The following is a 17,902-nucleotide window of genomic DNA, read 5'->3' as shown; positions in this document are numbered from 1 at the left end:
GATTATATATTGCGAAAACTGAAACTAGAAATAATTTCGGAATCCCTTACCCTTACGCCATCTTTTGTCGTGGTAAAGAGAGCAGGCAGCAGGGGAATGACCCAAACGCAGATAACGCAGAGGTCCTCAGTGGCGTTACTTGGCATAGTGGCCAGAGCTGTTCATCTATAATTGGCTGTAACAGAATAATCTTCAAAGGAACAGATGGGAAATTGGTCATAAGGCTGCATGAGAAGTATTTGTGTAATGATTTGTGTAAAGATCTTTAGTTTTTTTATAGAAGCTTTTGCCATTTTCTGCTGATTATTCACGATTGTCTGACACACTTCCCTCTTTTAACAAAGCACAGACAAAGCACAGCACAGGAAGGGAGGCGACCTGGAGGATGAACCTCAGGGATTATTGGCCCGTACACAGACAAGAGGCGATGACATCGGAGAGTTGTACAACTCCAATGAATCATCTTCCTGTTGATTTATGGGTTTGGACCTGTAGACAAAGCAGCTGGGGATGGCCTTTTGGAGAAGCTAAAGGGTCAACCCACCAAAACAAACAGCGCCTGCTTCCCGAGGGATTTCCTGCTCAACAACATGAAACAAATCCACCACATGCAGCATCATCAGTTTCAAATGCTGTGTCTTGTCATTGAGAACACACCATAAATGCTTTTTTACCAACCACCATCTGAACAACTCTTCTTCGTTACGTGTGCAGATTTATCTATTGTTTATTTATTGTTTTTGATTGGTTGTGGGGTTAAAACCATCTCTTGGTTTCTTGTTTATTATTTTTGGTAATTGAACTAATGATGCATTTTAGAATGAACATGTTATACACTTGCTTCTAAAGGACAGCACTAACTTGAGAACATATTTAATATCATTCATTAACTTCCTAAATAAATTCTGTATGTGTGAATAATGAGTTGTGTGTGTCCCAGGAACATAGTGTATTATTGATTGATTTTTAATTTATTTTCTTCATCCTATATTTAGCCAAGAAGGTCCCGATGAGAAACAAGATGTCTTCTTCCTCCTGGTCAAGACGGCAGCGCAAGCAGTTTCACATAAAAACAATTTCAACAGTAAAAATGGAAAGACATATAGGCCATAACAGCGATATTCAGAACACATTCAAGGAGTCAAGGGTTATAAAACAGCAATGTGTTTCCTTCAGTTCAGGGCAATGTGATAAATATATGTGCTTTAGAAGTTACAACTTCATACTTCTACTCCACAACATTTCAAAGGGAAATATGGTCCTTTTTATTCCGCATCATTTATTTGACAGCCTTGCTTTCAACATTAAGATTTGACATCCCAAACATATGATCATCTTATGAAATATGAGGCCTTGTTATAGATTAAACTTCACATTAAGTAATAAGAATCAAATAATGCAGTAAAACACTCTGAAATGGCCATTTTGCTGCCAAATAATTACTTTTACTTTTGATGCTTTAGGTACATATTGCTGATAATAAGTCTGAATGCAGGACTTAAAAAGGTAAAACATCTCAATACCTGTTTCACCAGAGGTAATCACAACAATAACAATGATGGAAACATTTTACATTTGTTGTTACATCTGAAAACACAAAACCATGAGACATCTCGTGTGGCATGTTTATCAAGTCAAACAGTGTTCCACACGTGATTCATCCCATGTGGAACAATGTTTGACTTGATAAACCACATGACAGCATATTGGAAAAAATGTTTCACATGCAGTATTGCAGAATGCTTTGATCAGAAGTGTAGGTGTGATCAGAAGTTGGCATTGTCAGTAGAGACTACACCCAGAGAAGGAGAGAAAACAAAACAAAGGTGTGTTAAATAACTCTTTAATTCATCCCATGTGGAACAATGTTTGACTTGATAAACCACATGACAGCATATTGGAAAAAGTGTTTCACATGCATTATTGCGGAATGTTTTCACACACCTGAAACGTGACGCTGAAAGGTGTATGATACATAACAAATGTTTTCCAGTATCTGGTATCGTACAACACTAAAACTAAGATCATGTATTCACATTAGTATTATTATTATTATTATTATTATTATTATTATTATTATTATTATTATTATTATTATTATTATTATTATTATTATTATTATTATTATTATTATTATTATTATCATCATCATCATCATCATCATTATTATTATTATTCCTCCTTATTTAGGCCCATGTATTTATTTATTCTTTATTTTTTTCATAATGTCCTTGGATGTGTGCGTCTGTGTGTATGTGTGTGTGTGTGTGTGTGTGTGTGTGTGTGTGTGTGTGTGTGTGTGTGTGTGTGTGTGTGTGTGTGTGTGTGTGTGTGTGTGTGTGTGTGTGACAGCAGGCTTCCTCAGCGGAGGGCTGGTCTTTGTCGTCATCACTGCTCATATTTAATTAATGAGGAGGCAGCGGCCACGGGAAAACTGGCTGCTTCTGGTTTCCAGGCATAAATACAAAGCGGAGCCGGTCTGAGGGAAAACGGGCACAAAGGAAAGCGGAGCACTCAGAGGTTTTTAAAGCTGAAGACCAAGAGAGTCAGGTAACCAGCTGCTCTACTAAAACACACACATTTAAGATCATTATTATTGTGGGTGATGGCGGGGATTTAAATGTTGACCAAAAAGACCAGGCTGTCTGTAAACCTGCCTACATGTCGCTGGGAATACAGTGAGAGCAGCTTATTTGCTGTTAGTTGTCAGCGCTGTGAGCGAGCACATACATTATGCTAAATGTCACCCAGCTGTTTGTGTTGATAAGACAGGGAAACACTGCTCTCAAATAAAACAACAACGTGTGAAACCACAGCGATCACAGATGACATGCAATGTTAGTTACACTGATGTGATGTGTGTCGTTTAACGGGACTCATGCCTAGAATAAGGTGGATTTGTGTTTTTCGTATTATTTGTCCGCTTTTAAATGTATTCAGGTTTTTGATGTGTCGCCATCACATGGTGTCTTTCACACACAATTAATCGGAGTAACTCAGTGAAGTTGTTCGCTTTGTTTGCTGCCACTTTGGCATCACAGCTTATATACGTGGCAGTAAACGGGGTTCCCATCCAGATGAGTTTTCCAGCCAGGCAGGCAGCATATAGGATGACATCAAACACTTTGATCCTCTCTCTGTCTTCAGGCTCATTTCTTTCTTTTCTGTTCAAAGTTTTTGTTGTCATTTCACTATTTGCATTTTGGTACCACTTTAAAGGGTTTAAAGGGTTTATAAATTGTAGCTAATGGCTGTTTGAATGGTAAATAAATAATGTACTTAAGGCTTTACAGGTCACTTATAAAAGATCAAGAAGGGTCGGGCTAGGTCAACAACAATGTTTTATTCTCACTTTTTAATAAGCCTGCACTTATACATGTTAAATCCTTAATAATCCAAGTATGTGGGTATAAATGAAAACACTTGTTCATACAAAAACAGATTTTGGTCAACCTGGCAACTGACATCACTGGCTTATAGCAGATCTATAAAACATCAGAAGAAAATGTTTTATTAACTCTCAATAAAGCAATTAGTTACATTAGTAATAACAGGGGGCTTATTCAAAAGTGATTCCCATTTTTTTTTCAAGGCTTTCAAAAATGTTTTTTTAATTGCAAAACATATATATTTAACAAACATTGTGTAATTGAATACAGCGAGCCTGTTGTGTGTATTTTTGGGCCTACTACGATAGTCTCAGTGCACTCTCTATCTCCTCCAGGGGTACATCCAGTGTAGTGTACGGTGGAACGTGTGTGTGTGTGTGTGTGTGTGTGTGTGTGTGTGTGTGTGTGTGTGTGTGTGATGCCTCCACTTCATCATCCCAGCTTGGGAAAATCAGAATTGGGAGAGAAGTGTAGAGTGACTGGCCTTTAACACAAAGCCCTCAGACTACACTGCATTCTTTAAAAAAAACATTAATATAGAGGTGTAGAAATGTTAGTTACTATGCTTATACTCACATGGGACTAAATGCAGATGTGAGTGTGGACACATGTGGAAAGAGCAATGTTCATAATTAAAGGAGAGATGAGAGCAGTAAAGATCAGAGACGGGAAATCAGACACATTTGATTTAAAAAAAATGCTACAGGCAGATGCACTGTATTGTAGATTGCTATTTCTAGGTCAGTAGTAAACCCCTATCTGCCCCACCCCCACCCTGAGCCGCCTATCTACCCAAGGCCAGTCCACACATTAATCTGTAAAGCGTGGGGCGGTGGCATGTGGGCAGGTGTATTAAGCAGATAACAACAGATAATTATAAGCAACTAAGGAGAGACGCACAATCTGTCAGAGAGGCCCATATGTGAAGTGATCAAAGGCTGTCTATGAATTAGATCTGTCATTTATTTCAAATCAATTAAGTATTTATAGAATCAGCCGAATTTCGCACTGAAATGGGCTTAATGTTTATAGGTCATGCCCAACACTAACAGATTAAAGATATTTAAAGCTATAATATGGAGTTTTCCCCATAAAAGAATACAAAGATGTTACAGTTGAAAGGTTTATTGCATTACAGGGAAGTAACACAATCTTCTCTTTATTGACTTTTTTTTTTTGTGAAAAGTAAAAGCCTAAACCGGCTTAGTCATCCTGTTTCTACAAGTAGAGTAGGGACTTTTGTCCCAACCTCCCCTACTCCCAAGGTAGAGAAGAAACATAATGGAGTCTGAAGAGCTCAAAACATCAACACTTTTATTACAAAGAACACATTATAATGGGTTTTAAAGGTTACCCTTGTTGTTATGCCCAAAACTATTAGGATATTTGGCCTTGTCAGTAACGGTGCCTGCAGGTTTGTTGAGGTGTATTTTTTACTAAAACTTTATAATGAGACAAAGAAGAGGTTGAGACTTTTATTAACAATTGCACTGTATGGAAACAGTCAGATGAGCAGGACATTCAAGCTTACAGATCTTAGTGATCCGATATAGATCTTTATATTCGCAGGATTTCTGTTTCACATATATGTACACAAACAAAAGCGCAATCAATTTCAAATCATTATGCACACAGTCCAATGATTTGGTAGATATTCTGCTGCATTTTGCACACAGCAAACAAAACAAAATACAACAAATATAATATATAAGAAAACAATCTCATCTACCACTGCGTCCTCACTTTGTCAGATATATTGTCTACATTTGTTGTTTGCCACAAAGCAGTGTCCTCCCGTGACCCTCACCTCTAACAGCTGTGGAATATAAAAGAGCTTGTCTTATAAAAGAGTACTGAAAGTACTGAAAACATCCATTAAAAAGAAACTAACAATTCGTACCATCTATTCTTTAACTAGCTCTACACGTAACAGCTCAGGAAAGAAACATGTTAGCCTCAATTCAAGACCACAGATTTAATAAACAAGTGCCACCGAAAAATATATCAGAAAGGCCTTTTGTTTCTTTGGATTATATCAGAGGGCTTTATAAAGCTTCAGTAATCCCCAGTGGGGAAACTCATTTGCCACCAAATCAACTTGTACAGACAACAAACAATATATCCAGTACACAGCAAATACAAATACACAGTACAACAAATAAATAACACCATAAAGACCCATTTGAGATTAACAACTGAACGATGCTACACTGTTAGTGTGACATTTTACCACTTCTAGTATTTTAGGTGATCCTGCTGTTAATACATTAAAACATCACCTTTTACTTCTCTCATTAACTCAGGAATGAGTCCATTCATGTCGATGTTACATCAACGCTTTAGCTTCAGATTCTGGGAATGATAAAGAACATATGGCATATGGAGATTCAAGTTTCAGATAAAGAGACAGAGCTGGAACTGAAACATCTTTTTTTTTTGTCTCCTAGGATTATGCAATGTGGACTCTATCGTTTTATATCACAATGTACTGATTTAGTCCTTTTTCTTTACACGGAAAAATCGATTCACAAATAGTTTGAATTGAAATAATAAATGTCAAATCAAGAAACAACCAAAACATGTAACAATACAACATTTCTACAAAGCAATCCGTCATAAAGTCAGATTAGATCACCCGCATCTGTGTTGGAGGTCAGAGTTCAAACAACACTCTGGTAGACTTAGAAACAGGAAGTTATAGAGATTTACAGAAATCCCTGTATATGACCTTTTAGTTTGACGTCACACTCTGGTTCTTACAACATATGTTACTCCCACACACCCTTTCTTGCAGCAGTAACTGTTCGACTCTCTTTGTCAGCTCTTGTGAATCTTGCCTAACAACACACTTTCACAAAAGTCAAAGTTAAGATGGAAACTATCCTCTGACACAGTAATCTGGATTTGCAGTGTACACACATGCACGTGCGATTCAGAGGAAGATGAATGACCTCATATAATTAGAAAACCAATGATTAGTCGAGTAATCGATTAGCCGATCTACAGAAAAGAAGCGGCAACTATTCTGATAATCGATTAATCATTCATGCAAACATGGCAGAAAATTCAGTTTTCAGCCTCTCAAATATGGAGATTTCCTGCTTTTCTGTGTTTTAAATCGTATTAAACTGAACATCTTTGGGTTTTGGACTGACAAAACAAGACATTTAAAGACATCACCTTGGACTTTGAGAAACTGGGATGGACATGTTTCCCTCTTTTCTGACATTTTATAGATCAAATAAGTAATCGCTTATTTAAGATTAATAAAAAATGAGAATAACCTCTAGTTGCAGCTCTAATGTAGTATAAGATAGGGCTCACACACATATACATTTGATATCCAGATCCACTGAAATATTTCTGCTGTGTGAGCTCAGCCTGTGGGAAACATCGGTGTGTGTTTCCCACATAGCACCATATGCACTACCTTGTCTCCAGAGTTGCTGTGGTAACCTTGCAGGGAGTTAGTGTATGTATGTGTGCATATTGTTTAACACCAGGATATCACTTCAGAGGACTTGATATTGTTGCTAATGCATGTCAGGACTGGAAAAACAGACGCATTTCATATTAATGCTATTCATATTTCGTATTAATTATTAAGCTCTCAGATAACAGTTATAACAGCGAAGATCTTGGGTGAAAAACAGCCACTTTCTCTATTTGCTTAACAGGAACGTCTTCTGACTAGACTCCCACTTTGTTCTCACACACAGCTGTCCATACATTCACAGCAAGCAGCCTTGTGTAATGAAATAACAAGGTGGCTTGTGTAATCTTCACTCTGTTAGTGTCCCTGAGCAATTTCACTATAATTTGAGATGTGCAATAATAAATCATGTTTCGTTTGCGTCTAGTATTCTCTAATTTGGCTTTATGCTCCGTAAATAGTTTCATTCACGTCATGGAAAATACTTTGAATTCGATGAAACACAGTCATAAATACAGCTGTAAATACGGGTCATATTAAGGTGAATGTTGATAAGCAACAACGATATCTGTGTAGTCAGCAACTAATAAACAACACGAGAGAACAGAGCTTTAAAGAGGCTAAAGGATTCTGTAGGTGCATCGGTCCCTTTTGGTCAGAGATCAGTTCCGCTAAATATATATCTCTTATATCGTATCAGTCATACCAAGTTGTGAGATATCTGTTTCTAAAAAAAAGTGATATATATGATATAATTCTTTTGACATGTGTCATTTAAACTACATATAAACAAAAAGGTATGTTTAATTTTCTTTCTTTCACGCGATTCTACTGTATGATGCTGATATGTGTGTTGTAATGGTGCCGTGTTTTAACATGAGTCCTTTTCTATCATTTGCTCACAGACGCCATCGAAGTGGATCTTTGAAGGCATGCAAAGTTGTGAAATTTCCTCAGAGAGCACTGATGATCCTCTTAGTAGCGGTTTACGCACTCGTCGGCAGCCTCGAATAGTAGTCATTGGTGCTGGGTTGGCCGGCCTTGCTGCAACTAAGATCCTACTGAAAAACGGCTTCACGGATGTCACCGTCCTAGAGGCGTCAGACCACATCGGCGGGAGAGTTCACAGTGTTCAGCTCGGTGAGAGGACATCTCCCTGTACCTTCTGTTAACTCAAACTTGTCTTTTTTTCTTCTTAATGCCATTCTCCCGAGATCACAAAGCTCGTTTTCTCGGCATAATGGGATTAGTTTTCTTGAAAAGGGTTAGATTCAAAGACACCTGTGTCACTAAATATGATGTAGAAAAAGAAAAACAGAGCTAGTGGGTGGCTAACCTAGCTTAGCATAAAGACTGGAAGCATAGGGAAACAGCTAGCCTCCGGGACTGTCACTGATAACTCCCAGTTGAGCCACAACATTTACACTTTGATTCTTTTACAGATTAAACACACAAGATATATCGTGTTGATCAGTGAGCTTTAGAGTTGCTGGTAGACAGATTTTGTTATCTTTGGACAGAGGCAGACTAGCTGTTCCCCTCTTTATGCTAAATTGCAAACTCTCCAGGCTGCAGCTGCATACTTCGCATAACAAATATTTCTTTAAGTCCATCGATATATGGGTTTGTTGTAGAAATTTTCCAAATTTAATGGAAATGACGCAGAGGAGTCTAAAGGTGGTTCTCTCTTTATATATATATATATATATATTTATTATATATAACGGATATTGTTTCTGTGTTTGGCTGTGGGCAAAAGATACATTTTTCAACATCAGATTTGCATATTTCAAACAAATTGCACTTGAAAACAATTATTTCTTCCAAGTAACAATTTCACATTTTTCACAGCTAGATCCACATAAAGCACTTTTTGACAGTTGATACAAAGAACAAAGAATCTTCTGATACAAGTTGGAGTTACAAAGAGGAGAAGAGCTGCAGAAACTGTATTATCTAATCTGCCTCGTTCATATTAAAGTCAATCTGTTTTTAATATTTACTAAGTAAGCACTGTTCATATTTCTTAGAAAAGCCTACCATCCAATCAGCCAGCGTTACATTCTTTGTTTACCTAAATAACCTGAAAGAATGCACGCATGTCTAGTTCAAAGAGAAATCATTTCCGCTTCATCAGCTTGAGCCACTTTGGCAGATTTGCCCAACCAGGGAAAGTTGCATGACAAATTCTTTCAACTGGCAAGAACAAAGAAGTCGGGAACAGCATCTGCTCGTGGCGCAGATTCTTTACGCACATAAATGAGGTCATGTGTAGAAACATACATACTTGTACTGTTAAATGTAAACTTTGCGTCTGTTAAGTAAATACCTTTTTATGTGCTTCGACTTTATGTAATCGTAGAAACATCTAGCCATTATTATCTTTGCATCGGCACGTTTTTAATTATATAAATGAAAGTAAAAAATATATACAGTGCATGATGTCATCATCCTCAGGAAAAATATTAAACTAATGGTATTCCAGTGGGCTTAAACAACTGCAGTGTGTTAACTGTCCCTTTATTCAGTTCAAAGAGATCCATTTTATTCCAATCTCACACTGATCTGTGTTTCTTCTCTTCGTCTTTTTGTTAGGAAAAGCAACTTTGGAGCTTGGAGCCACCTGGATCCATGGTGCCAATGGGAACCCAGTGTACCACCTGGCGAAAGACAACGGGCTGCTGGAGCACACCACGGACGGGGAACGGAGCGTGGGACGCATCAGCCTGTACACCAAGAATGGCGTGGCTCACTACCAGACCAATGTCGGGAAGAGGATCCCGAAGGACCTGGTGGAGGAGTTCAGTGACCTGTACAACGAGGTGAGGGGACGCATCTGCACTCAGACAGTAGGCACACATGTGAATTCACACTTCTATACACAAATGAATGCATACATGGACAAGACCTAACCTCCTGACGCAGTTAAAGAGTTTCTAGTTTCCACTGATACAACATATAAAACATGTTGGGCCGATTTGGGGGAAATAGACACTTGATAGAACGATGCAGCCATAAAAACATGGAGGCTAGAGTTTGAATATTTTACTCAGTATCAACATCATGCAGCTTCAATATAGAATTGGAACAGGCTGATGATGGAGAAGATACTGTCAGACCGTGCACAAGATGATTTTAACAACCTTAAAGCTACTCGTGGGAAAATAAAAGCCACTGCTCACATCCATCACAACATTATTAAATATATCTTGCAACTGTGCAATGTCCACCAAAGCATGCTGGATTTAACGAGGAATGGTCATTTTGGTTGGTCCAGTTCTCTGCTCTGTGCTCAGTAGCAGCCTGTGTTAGAGAATGATTATTGTAGTTTAAGTAGGTCACGTCTGGAAAAGGCAGTTACAGAGAGAAGGTATGGAACAGGCAGAAGAGATTTTATTGTATTAACCATTGCTACACATGTGTTTCCTGCGTGATCTCTGGTCTAAAATGAGCCACATATGCTGTCTCCTTGCGATAAAATGATTTAGCAGCCTTATAAAGTCATCTCATCCACCTTCCTCCCGTTCTCTTTCAGCCTTTGAAAGCATCTTCATCATGCTTTCTCTGTATGTTGTCTAGATGGTAAAGCTCTTTGAAACAAATGCTAATTTGGAGTATATAAATAAAGTTGACTTGACAAGTCTTGTAAAGTCTCCAAACTACCGTCTCCAGGAATGTGTTTTTCAATAACTGCTGTTGTGAAAAGAGAAAAAGGAAAAAACTGTCCGACTTCAGGGTCACATCAACTTTATAACTCTTTGTGGTGTCATTCAGCCGTGACTGACATGCTCGCAGAGTGAAAAGTACCAGGTTCATGGTCACCATCACATGAAGGAGACTCATAATGCTCTGGGCTTTACTTCTTTATAAGGGAGTGGAGGGAAAAACTGCCATCTGCTATCGCCTGTAGTGCACTGCAGCAGTCATACCACTGGATAACTAACTAATTATTGAAATTTTCTATTAATCTGTTTCATTTATCTTTTTTTTTTTTTACTAATCCGTTGTGCTATAAAACGCCACATAATGAGAAATACTCTGCCCAAAGCCCAAATTGACAAATTCAGATTGCTTCTTTTGTCCGACCAACAGCTCAAAACCCAAAAATATACAGTTTACTATCACAGAAGACAAAGAAAACCAGAAAATATTCACTTGAAGCATGTGGAAAAATGTTGTTTTTTCACAAAATTGTTGCAGATTCATTTTCTGAGAAAGATATAATCCACTAATCAACTACTTGTGTCAGTACTCTATCAACAAGACACACTAAACTATGAGGAATTATATCACCTTTATGTTCCATTATAAAGGGTTATAATGTCAAAACACCAACATAGACTTTGTCTTCAGTTAATGCTCCACTTTATCAAACAATACATTAACTATCTGAAGCACTCGTTCTGCATGTTGTCACAGATTTAAGGATTTTTTTTTAAATCTAACTTTATGAATTTTAAAGTAAACACAGTCCAGATTCAAACTGTTAATGTTTTGACATGTTAATACATCATAGCATATTGTGTCAATTCTTCTTTTCCTACTTTCTTCTTTCTATTTTCTTCTCATTAACAAGGTGCTGTTATTGTAGCAGCTGGCAGCACTTCTTTTTAACATGCTGTGATTTGTGCTGCCTGTGGCGTTTCTCCATCATGCTGCACTTCACCATTATCTGAAGCAATCAAGTACTGACCGGATCTTGAACTGAACTAAACTGCTTTATTTTTCTTTCCTGGGCCTCTTTGACGTGCTTCCTCATTCTTACCCTCCGTCTCACCCCGCTTTAGGTGTACGAGCTGACTCAGGAGTTCTTCCAAAATGGGAAGCCAGTTTGTGCTGAGAGCCAGAACAGCGTTGGCGTCTTTACACGGGACGTGGTGCGCAAGAAGATCATGTTGGATCCTGACGATCCTGAGAGCACCAAGAAGCTCAAACTGTCCATGCTTCAACAGTACCTCAAGGTGTGTGTGCGTGTGTGCTAAGCATTCATAAATCATCAAGTCAAAAATGTGGAAAGTCATTGTGAAAACGTAGTAGTCGGTATACAAACCGACACAGCCCTTGGAATGAGTCAGCAGATATTGGTGTAATCTGTATGACTGCTGGCACTAATAGCATGGGTTAATTAGACAATAATTAGCTATTGATTTAAAGAAGATTGGTTTGCTACTCAGATGGTAATTATGGGCCTTTATTATCCTAACCTGTAATCCATGTAGATATCCAATGACAAACTATCAGGCTCGGGGGTTGTTGTTTCAAGCAGATGTTCGTTTTCTTACCACACTGTTGAGACTTTTGTTTTTGTATTACATTTAAATATTGTTTTTACCATATCTTTTCTTTTAAAACATATTTTACTCTGAGAGCATGTAATGATTATTTACACTATCAATTGATCTGTTAACTAATTTCTTTATGAACCTTTTAGTCAGAATATACAATAGTCTAAAATAAAAAAGAGAAATACATTTTCAAATGATTTTATATCAACAGGCATTCAATATGTTCATGTGAGTGCTACATTATATACATTTGAGTGCTCCTCCATAAGCTCCCGCCCACACCAACAAAGACAGGAACCAGAGTATGTCGAGAACTGCAGCAGAGAAGAGACGGCGGCACATTAGCCACCACTTAAAAGCTACCATGCTAGCTCACTATTTTATTAGGCAGCTGTAACATATTTGTTGCTTTTAAATAACACAGCACCAGCATGTGTTTTCTGAATGTGTGTTCCCAGCATGTTTGAACAAGTTGAATCATGCTGAGTTTAACTGAGTGTGGTTGATATACAGTATATATGTAACTGATCTGATCCCCTGTGTTTTTGTTTCTCCTGTTTCAGGTGGAGAGTTGTGAAAGCAGCTCTCCCAGTATGGATGAGGTGTCTCTGAGTGAGTTTGGCGAGTGGACAGAGATACCCGGTGCACACTATGTCATTCCTGAAGGTTTCATGAAGGTCGTGGAGCTCCTGGCCCAGGACATCCCCTCTCGCACCGTCTCTCTTAGCAAACCGGTCCGCTGCATCCACTGGAACTACTCAGCCAAGCATCAGGAGGCGATCGCCCAGAGCAGCGACACCCACCAGGACAACAACCACAATGAACATAACCACGGCTGCCAACCTCACGAGGACCCTCTGATCTTCGGTCACCCCATTTACGTGGAGTGCGAGGACGAGGAGTGGATCACCGCCGACCACGTGATCGTGACATCTTCTCTGGGAGTCCTGAAGCAGAACCTTGAGGTCATGTTCTCCCCCTCTCTGCCTGAGGACAAAGTGCTCGCTATCGAGAAGCTGGGCATCAGCACCACCGATAAGATATTCTTAGAGTTCGAAGAGCCCTTCTGGAGCCCAGAGTGCAACAGCATCCAGTTTGTGTGGGAGGATGAGGCTCAGCTAGAACAGCTGGCTTACCCTGAGGAGCTGTGGTACAAGAAGATCTGCTGCTTTGACGTCCTCTACCCACCCGAGCGCTACGGCTACATGCTGAGCGGCTGGATCTGCGGGCAGGAAGCTCTGTACATGGAGCGCTGCGATGACGAAACAGTAGCCGAGACCTGCACTGAGCTGCTGAGGCGCTTTACAGGTCAGGACGCACACACCAACCACAATCCTAAAAAAAGATATTCCCATACAACTGAACCTGATTATGGTCGCAGACTTTAAACACGTGGTCAATGAAACAAAACAGAAACGCAACAAAACTACTTGGAATCATTTATCTCATTCATTCCCACTTTTAGATATTTTACTCCTCTGGCTCATTCATTTAATCCGTATCTAATCAAAGAAGATCTCAAAGTATTCTTTATAAAACTTTACTTTTATAATTCTGTAGACTTTTATGACAAAACAAGATCAACTTCCGTTTTCTAACTCTGTTCGAGTTAAGCATTCACCAAGAATCAATAATCTAGAACTAACACAAGGCTATTGTGTCAGCTTAGTGACTCATACACACAGTAAATTGATTGGGTGATTGTGTTTCAAAGAAAGGAAATGACATAAGCGTGTACATGCGTACATGTGATGTAAATAGCTTTCAGAACAAAAGGTTGACAAATAACAGAATGACTCAGGTGGCTTTTTATATGTCCAGAGAGCAGCAGCTAAGGTGTCCCCACACATATGTCATGATCACATGTCAGATAAGATGAAGAGGTCTTTACTTTAACTGACATTTGATCCGTCCATGCTTCTTCTTGTGACATAAACACACAAATGTCAAACGTGCTATATTTTCTCTGAGGCTTATCCAATGTTGCTGCTACTAGTGAGTTGTTTTGAGGAATTGTCCTGCTTCAAGGTGATTGCAACATAAAATGTAAGAGGTTTCATCACATGACAATAGGTTGACTCATTGTTTTAGGGAAAGATTAGGACTAGTCAGATACAGTATAAATGACTCAGATTATTGCCAGTCACAGTGACTGCAGAAACAATGACTGTAACTTCATGATGAGGTCAGAGAACTTTCAATAGATTGCAGACTGTAAATTACACGGAGAACCTCACACAAACATTCCTCATTTAGGTCATGAGGTCTAATCACGTCAGCTGTTGTTTAATTACATATAGACTCGCCGGTGCCTTTCTGCTCACAGAGGGCCACCAGTTGATTAGAGTTGGCAGATTAGATGTCCCAGTAAAAACGCCTCAACTCAAAGCCGCCACATTCTTAATTGTAACTGGATTGTGTCGACACCAGACTGTCATTAAGTTTCTGCCTCTACTATCTGTACTGACTCCCTCTCTGTACGTTTGTCAACAGGGAACCCCGACATTCCTAAGCCCTGGCGTGTCCTGCGCTCCTCGTGGGGCAGTAACCCCTTCATCCGGGGCTCCTACTCCTTCACCAGGGTGGGATCCAGTGGTGGGGACTGTGAGAGGCTGGCCATGCCGCTGCCTTATGCCAACAGCACCAAGGCTCCGGTAAGACACACAATAACACAACAAAACACAGGGGGTGCACAGAATAATAAAAACACCTCTTAAAACAATACCATATTTAATCCTTTATTTAAACAGGTAAATGAACATATACGGCCTAAGCATAGTTTTATAAAGTTGGTTTATTAAGTTGATAAAGTTAGACATTAGACATTATAGTAATTGTGAGGCCAAATAGTTATGTTTGTTCTGCATTATTTCGTTGCATGTTTGTTATTTCGTTCACCACACTGTGTGGTGTGTACTGATTAAAATACATTTTTATAAATTCAAATTGAGATAAAAAGGACAATTTCTCGCCTTTGTTCAGGGAGTTACAGAGTATGTCCCCTTGTACATTTAAATAAATTACAAAACTAAAAGTAAAAAAAAAAATGTAGAGACTATATTTTACAGGTCTGTAATCTCCCAATAATTTGATAAGAAGTTTTTTCAATAAATTACAAATTGTAGGGAAATGAATGAAAAGTGGTGAGTTTATAACTCGGGTATCTGGACAAAAAGCCAGACTGTGACACTGTTTAATAATTATCACCAAATTACATTATTTGTTATATATGGTGCAACTTAAAGCAGAGTTAGTTTGATCTGAGTTATTTCTAAATGTTAGCTATACTTATTTTCCAATGTGTATTATGTTTATTACCTTAATGTATGTGCCAAAAAAGTTGTTATGGGTTGTAAGAGCTCTGTCTCCCCCATGTCCTTCTATGTCTAATACAAAAGTGCCTTAAGAAATATAAATAAAAAGAAACCTTCCTGTGAATTCACAGTTACACATCAGTGCCTTTGTAGGAAACTAAGTAAATCAAATATTGTATATTCTTTAAGAAACATTGAGCTGTAACTACCTTTACAGCAGTATTTTCACTGTTGTTTACACTCCCTGCACGCACTCTCAAAGCATCTGGCTAATGCGGCGGTCACTACTATGTCACATTGCAGCACATGCAGAGCAAATACAGCTGGTGTCAGGGGGGGTAATGAAGGCTGTTTCCTGGCCAGCAGTCTAGACCTTGAAACCTGATGCATTCTGGGTGAAAGGGGGAAAGGGGGGGGGGAGGGGGGTTGTGTTCTCACTTGACACTGTTGAAGGAATGGCATGAGCACTCCCTGAAGTCCTTCAACTCTAGTCAAACTGAAATCTTAAGGCCTGAGGAAAGTTACTGCAGCCTCCTACATGTCGAGCGCTAACAAGGGAATCAGTGATGGAAATAGAAAATCGTGCTGAGCGAGAGGCCAAACAATATGTCAAGATGACTTTGACAGCTCTTCTGGTTTTCTTCTCTCAAATCTTTTATCCGTTTCTCCCCTTCTCCTTCCTCAGCCTCTACAGGTCCTGTTCGCTGGAGAGGCCACCCACAGAAAATACTATTCCACTACCCATGGTGCTTTGCTGTCAGGACAGAGAGAGGCCACTCGTCTAATAGAGATGTACCAGGACTTTCACAAAGCTGAAACCACAAAGCCTAATATGTAAAATAAAACGAACCTCGGACTAGTGAAAAAAATAAACATTTGACTTTTACGCTTTTTATCTTGATGATTAAGTTATACTTAAAAGCATAGCTCGGGCATTATTACATTAATAAGTATTGTTTCTATTGTACTGTAGATTCGAATCATGCTAAACTTTTTATTTTGAGATGTACTGTTCAAACGTTGCCAATGGTGCTGTCATTTCTTGTCTTTTTCATTCTGTCATGTTTTTTTAAATCATTAATTTAATGTTTATAATAACAGCATCTGTAATTTAACTTGTTTTTGTAAGTGCCTTCTGTAAGTAACTTTGTGTTATTTCAAAAATAATGGAAATGCTAAATAAAAAATTGAGAAAGTTTTAACAAAATAAAAGTTCTATCATCATCTAACAAAATCAGTTGAGTCGCCTTAATTAATTAAAACTATTAAACACACTAGTCATCATATATCTCCTCTTCATCCACTTCTGTCCTCATGAATATTTTTCCAGGAAAGCACAACCACAGGCAGGAGCTGTTTCCATACTATCACCCTTTTAACAGATGAGGAAGGCAGAAAGTGAGTGCACGTGGAAAGAAAAGAAAAGGCTCCATAGCCGTAATGCTTTCCCCAGTTCTCCCTTCTGTTGGACAACAGTGTTAATCTTCAGAGAGAAACCGGATCAGAGGCTGAAACTTTTATAATTAGCAACATAAAACACAAAAAATAAGTTTTTATATCCTGTACTTCCCCGCTTCTTATAAGCAAGTAGCAAAGCAAACCACTCCGTGTCATGAAACTGACTAAAGGAGTTTTAATATTTCACTCCCATGAAGTTGGTTTGCAACAGACATATATAAAAAACATTTTTTTTAAACAATTCAAAAAGAATACATTAGTGGAGGTTAATGGATATCCAAATTAACAAAGAATAATAAACTTCATTATCGTAGACCAGAAATAACAAAGGTGTAGAGATGGAGCCCTGCACTACCAGCTTATCAATACCGCAGTGTGAAACTCCATTCAAGTAAAAGTCCAATATTTAGGTTTACTCAAGTAAAAATACACAATTATTATCAACAAAATGTAATTAAAGCATCAAATGCACAATTACTCATTATGTAGGATGGACCATTTTTAAGTCAGTATTCAAGAGGGGAAGAGAGAAACAGAATAAAGTACAGCTGAAAATTCACCATATTCTAAACAATTCATAAAACGAGTTTACTTATATTAGATTAAACCAGGTTGACAATGATCTTACTGCAATGACACTCAATAACAGACACAGTGTTGCACTATGCAAAATGTTATTCTACAAATTACCTCAAGCAAACTGGTAAATGTAGTGCAGTAAAGAATAGAGTAAAAACTGTACTTGAGTAGATGTAATAATCTTAATAAAGCCTTTGCTGCACTACTTAACGCTTCACCAGTCACATAATTTATCATTCACACTTATTGCTGAAGTCACTGACATTCTCATCACTAGTAGAACATGTAGAAGTAGGAATAATTTGAGGAATGATAATATGTGCCCTCATGGGAAACAGCTGAAGATCAGTGACCGAACGATTCAAACCCCAACACGTGCCAGGGACTCAAAACTGATAAATCTTCTGGATGCCGACTTGTTGCCAACTATAAATATGCAGGAAC

The 17,902-nt window shown here is 38.4% G+C and overlaps 1 protein-coding gene across 1 annotated transcript; it reads left to right on the top strand.

Annotated features, from left to right (window-relative positions):
- Nucleotides 1–2,435: 2,435 nt before the first annotated feature.
- On the top strand, nucleotides 2,436–16,655 carry smox (spermine oxidase). The gene is made up of 7 exons (XM_029434835.1): nucleotides 2,436–2,550; nucleotides 7,728–7,962; nucleotides 9,418–9,644; nucleotides 11,610–11,783; nucleotides 12,671–13,415; nucleotides 14,601–14,761; nucleotides 16,107–16,655. Exons 2-7 carry the CDS (start codon nucleotides 7,755–7,757, stop codon nucleotides 16,257–16,259), a joined length of 1,668 nt encoding a protein of 555 aa, XP_029290695.1. The 5' UTR covers nucleotides 2,436–2,550; nucleotides 7,728–7,754; the 3' UTR covers nucleotides 16,260–16,655.
- Nucleotides 16,656–17,902: the final 1,247 nt, after the last annotated feature.

Source organism: Cottoperca gobio, chromosome 1, assembly GCF_900634415.1.
Source record: "Cottoperca gobio chromosome 1, fCotGob3.1, whole genome shotgun sequence".
NCBI classification, from domain to species: domain Eukaryota; kingdom Metazoa; phylum Chordata; class Actinopteri; order Perciformes; family Bovichtidae; genus Cottoperca; species Cottoperca gobio.
Note: the sequence above shows the minus strand (reverse complement) of the source record. Positions and strands in the feature narration are given on the sequence as shown.

What these genes read in the sequence shown, in the direction of transcription:
- smox (XM_029434835.1), top strand. Translation starts at nt 7,755, where the DNA reads ATGCAAAGTTGTGAAATTTCCTCAGAGAGCACTGATGATCCTCTTAGT. An exon ending in AGTTCACAGTGTTCAGCTCG is followed by an intron (nt 7,963 to 9,417) that starts GTGAGAGGACAT and finishes TCTTTTTGTTAG; the next exon opens with GAAAAGCAACTTTGGAGCTT. An exon ending in TGCTTCAACAGTACCTCAAG is followed by an intron (nt 11,784 to 12,670) that starts GTGTGTGTGCGT and finishes CTCCTGTTTCAG; the next exon opens with GTGGAGAGTTGTGAAAGCAG.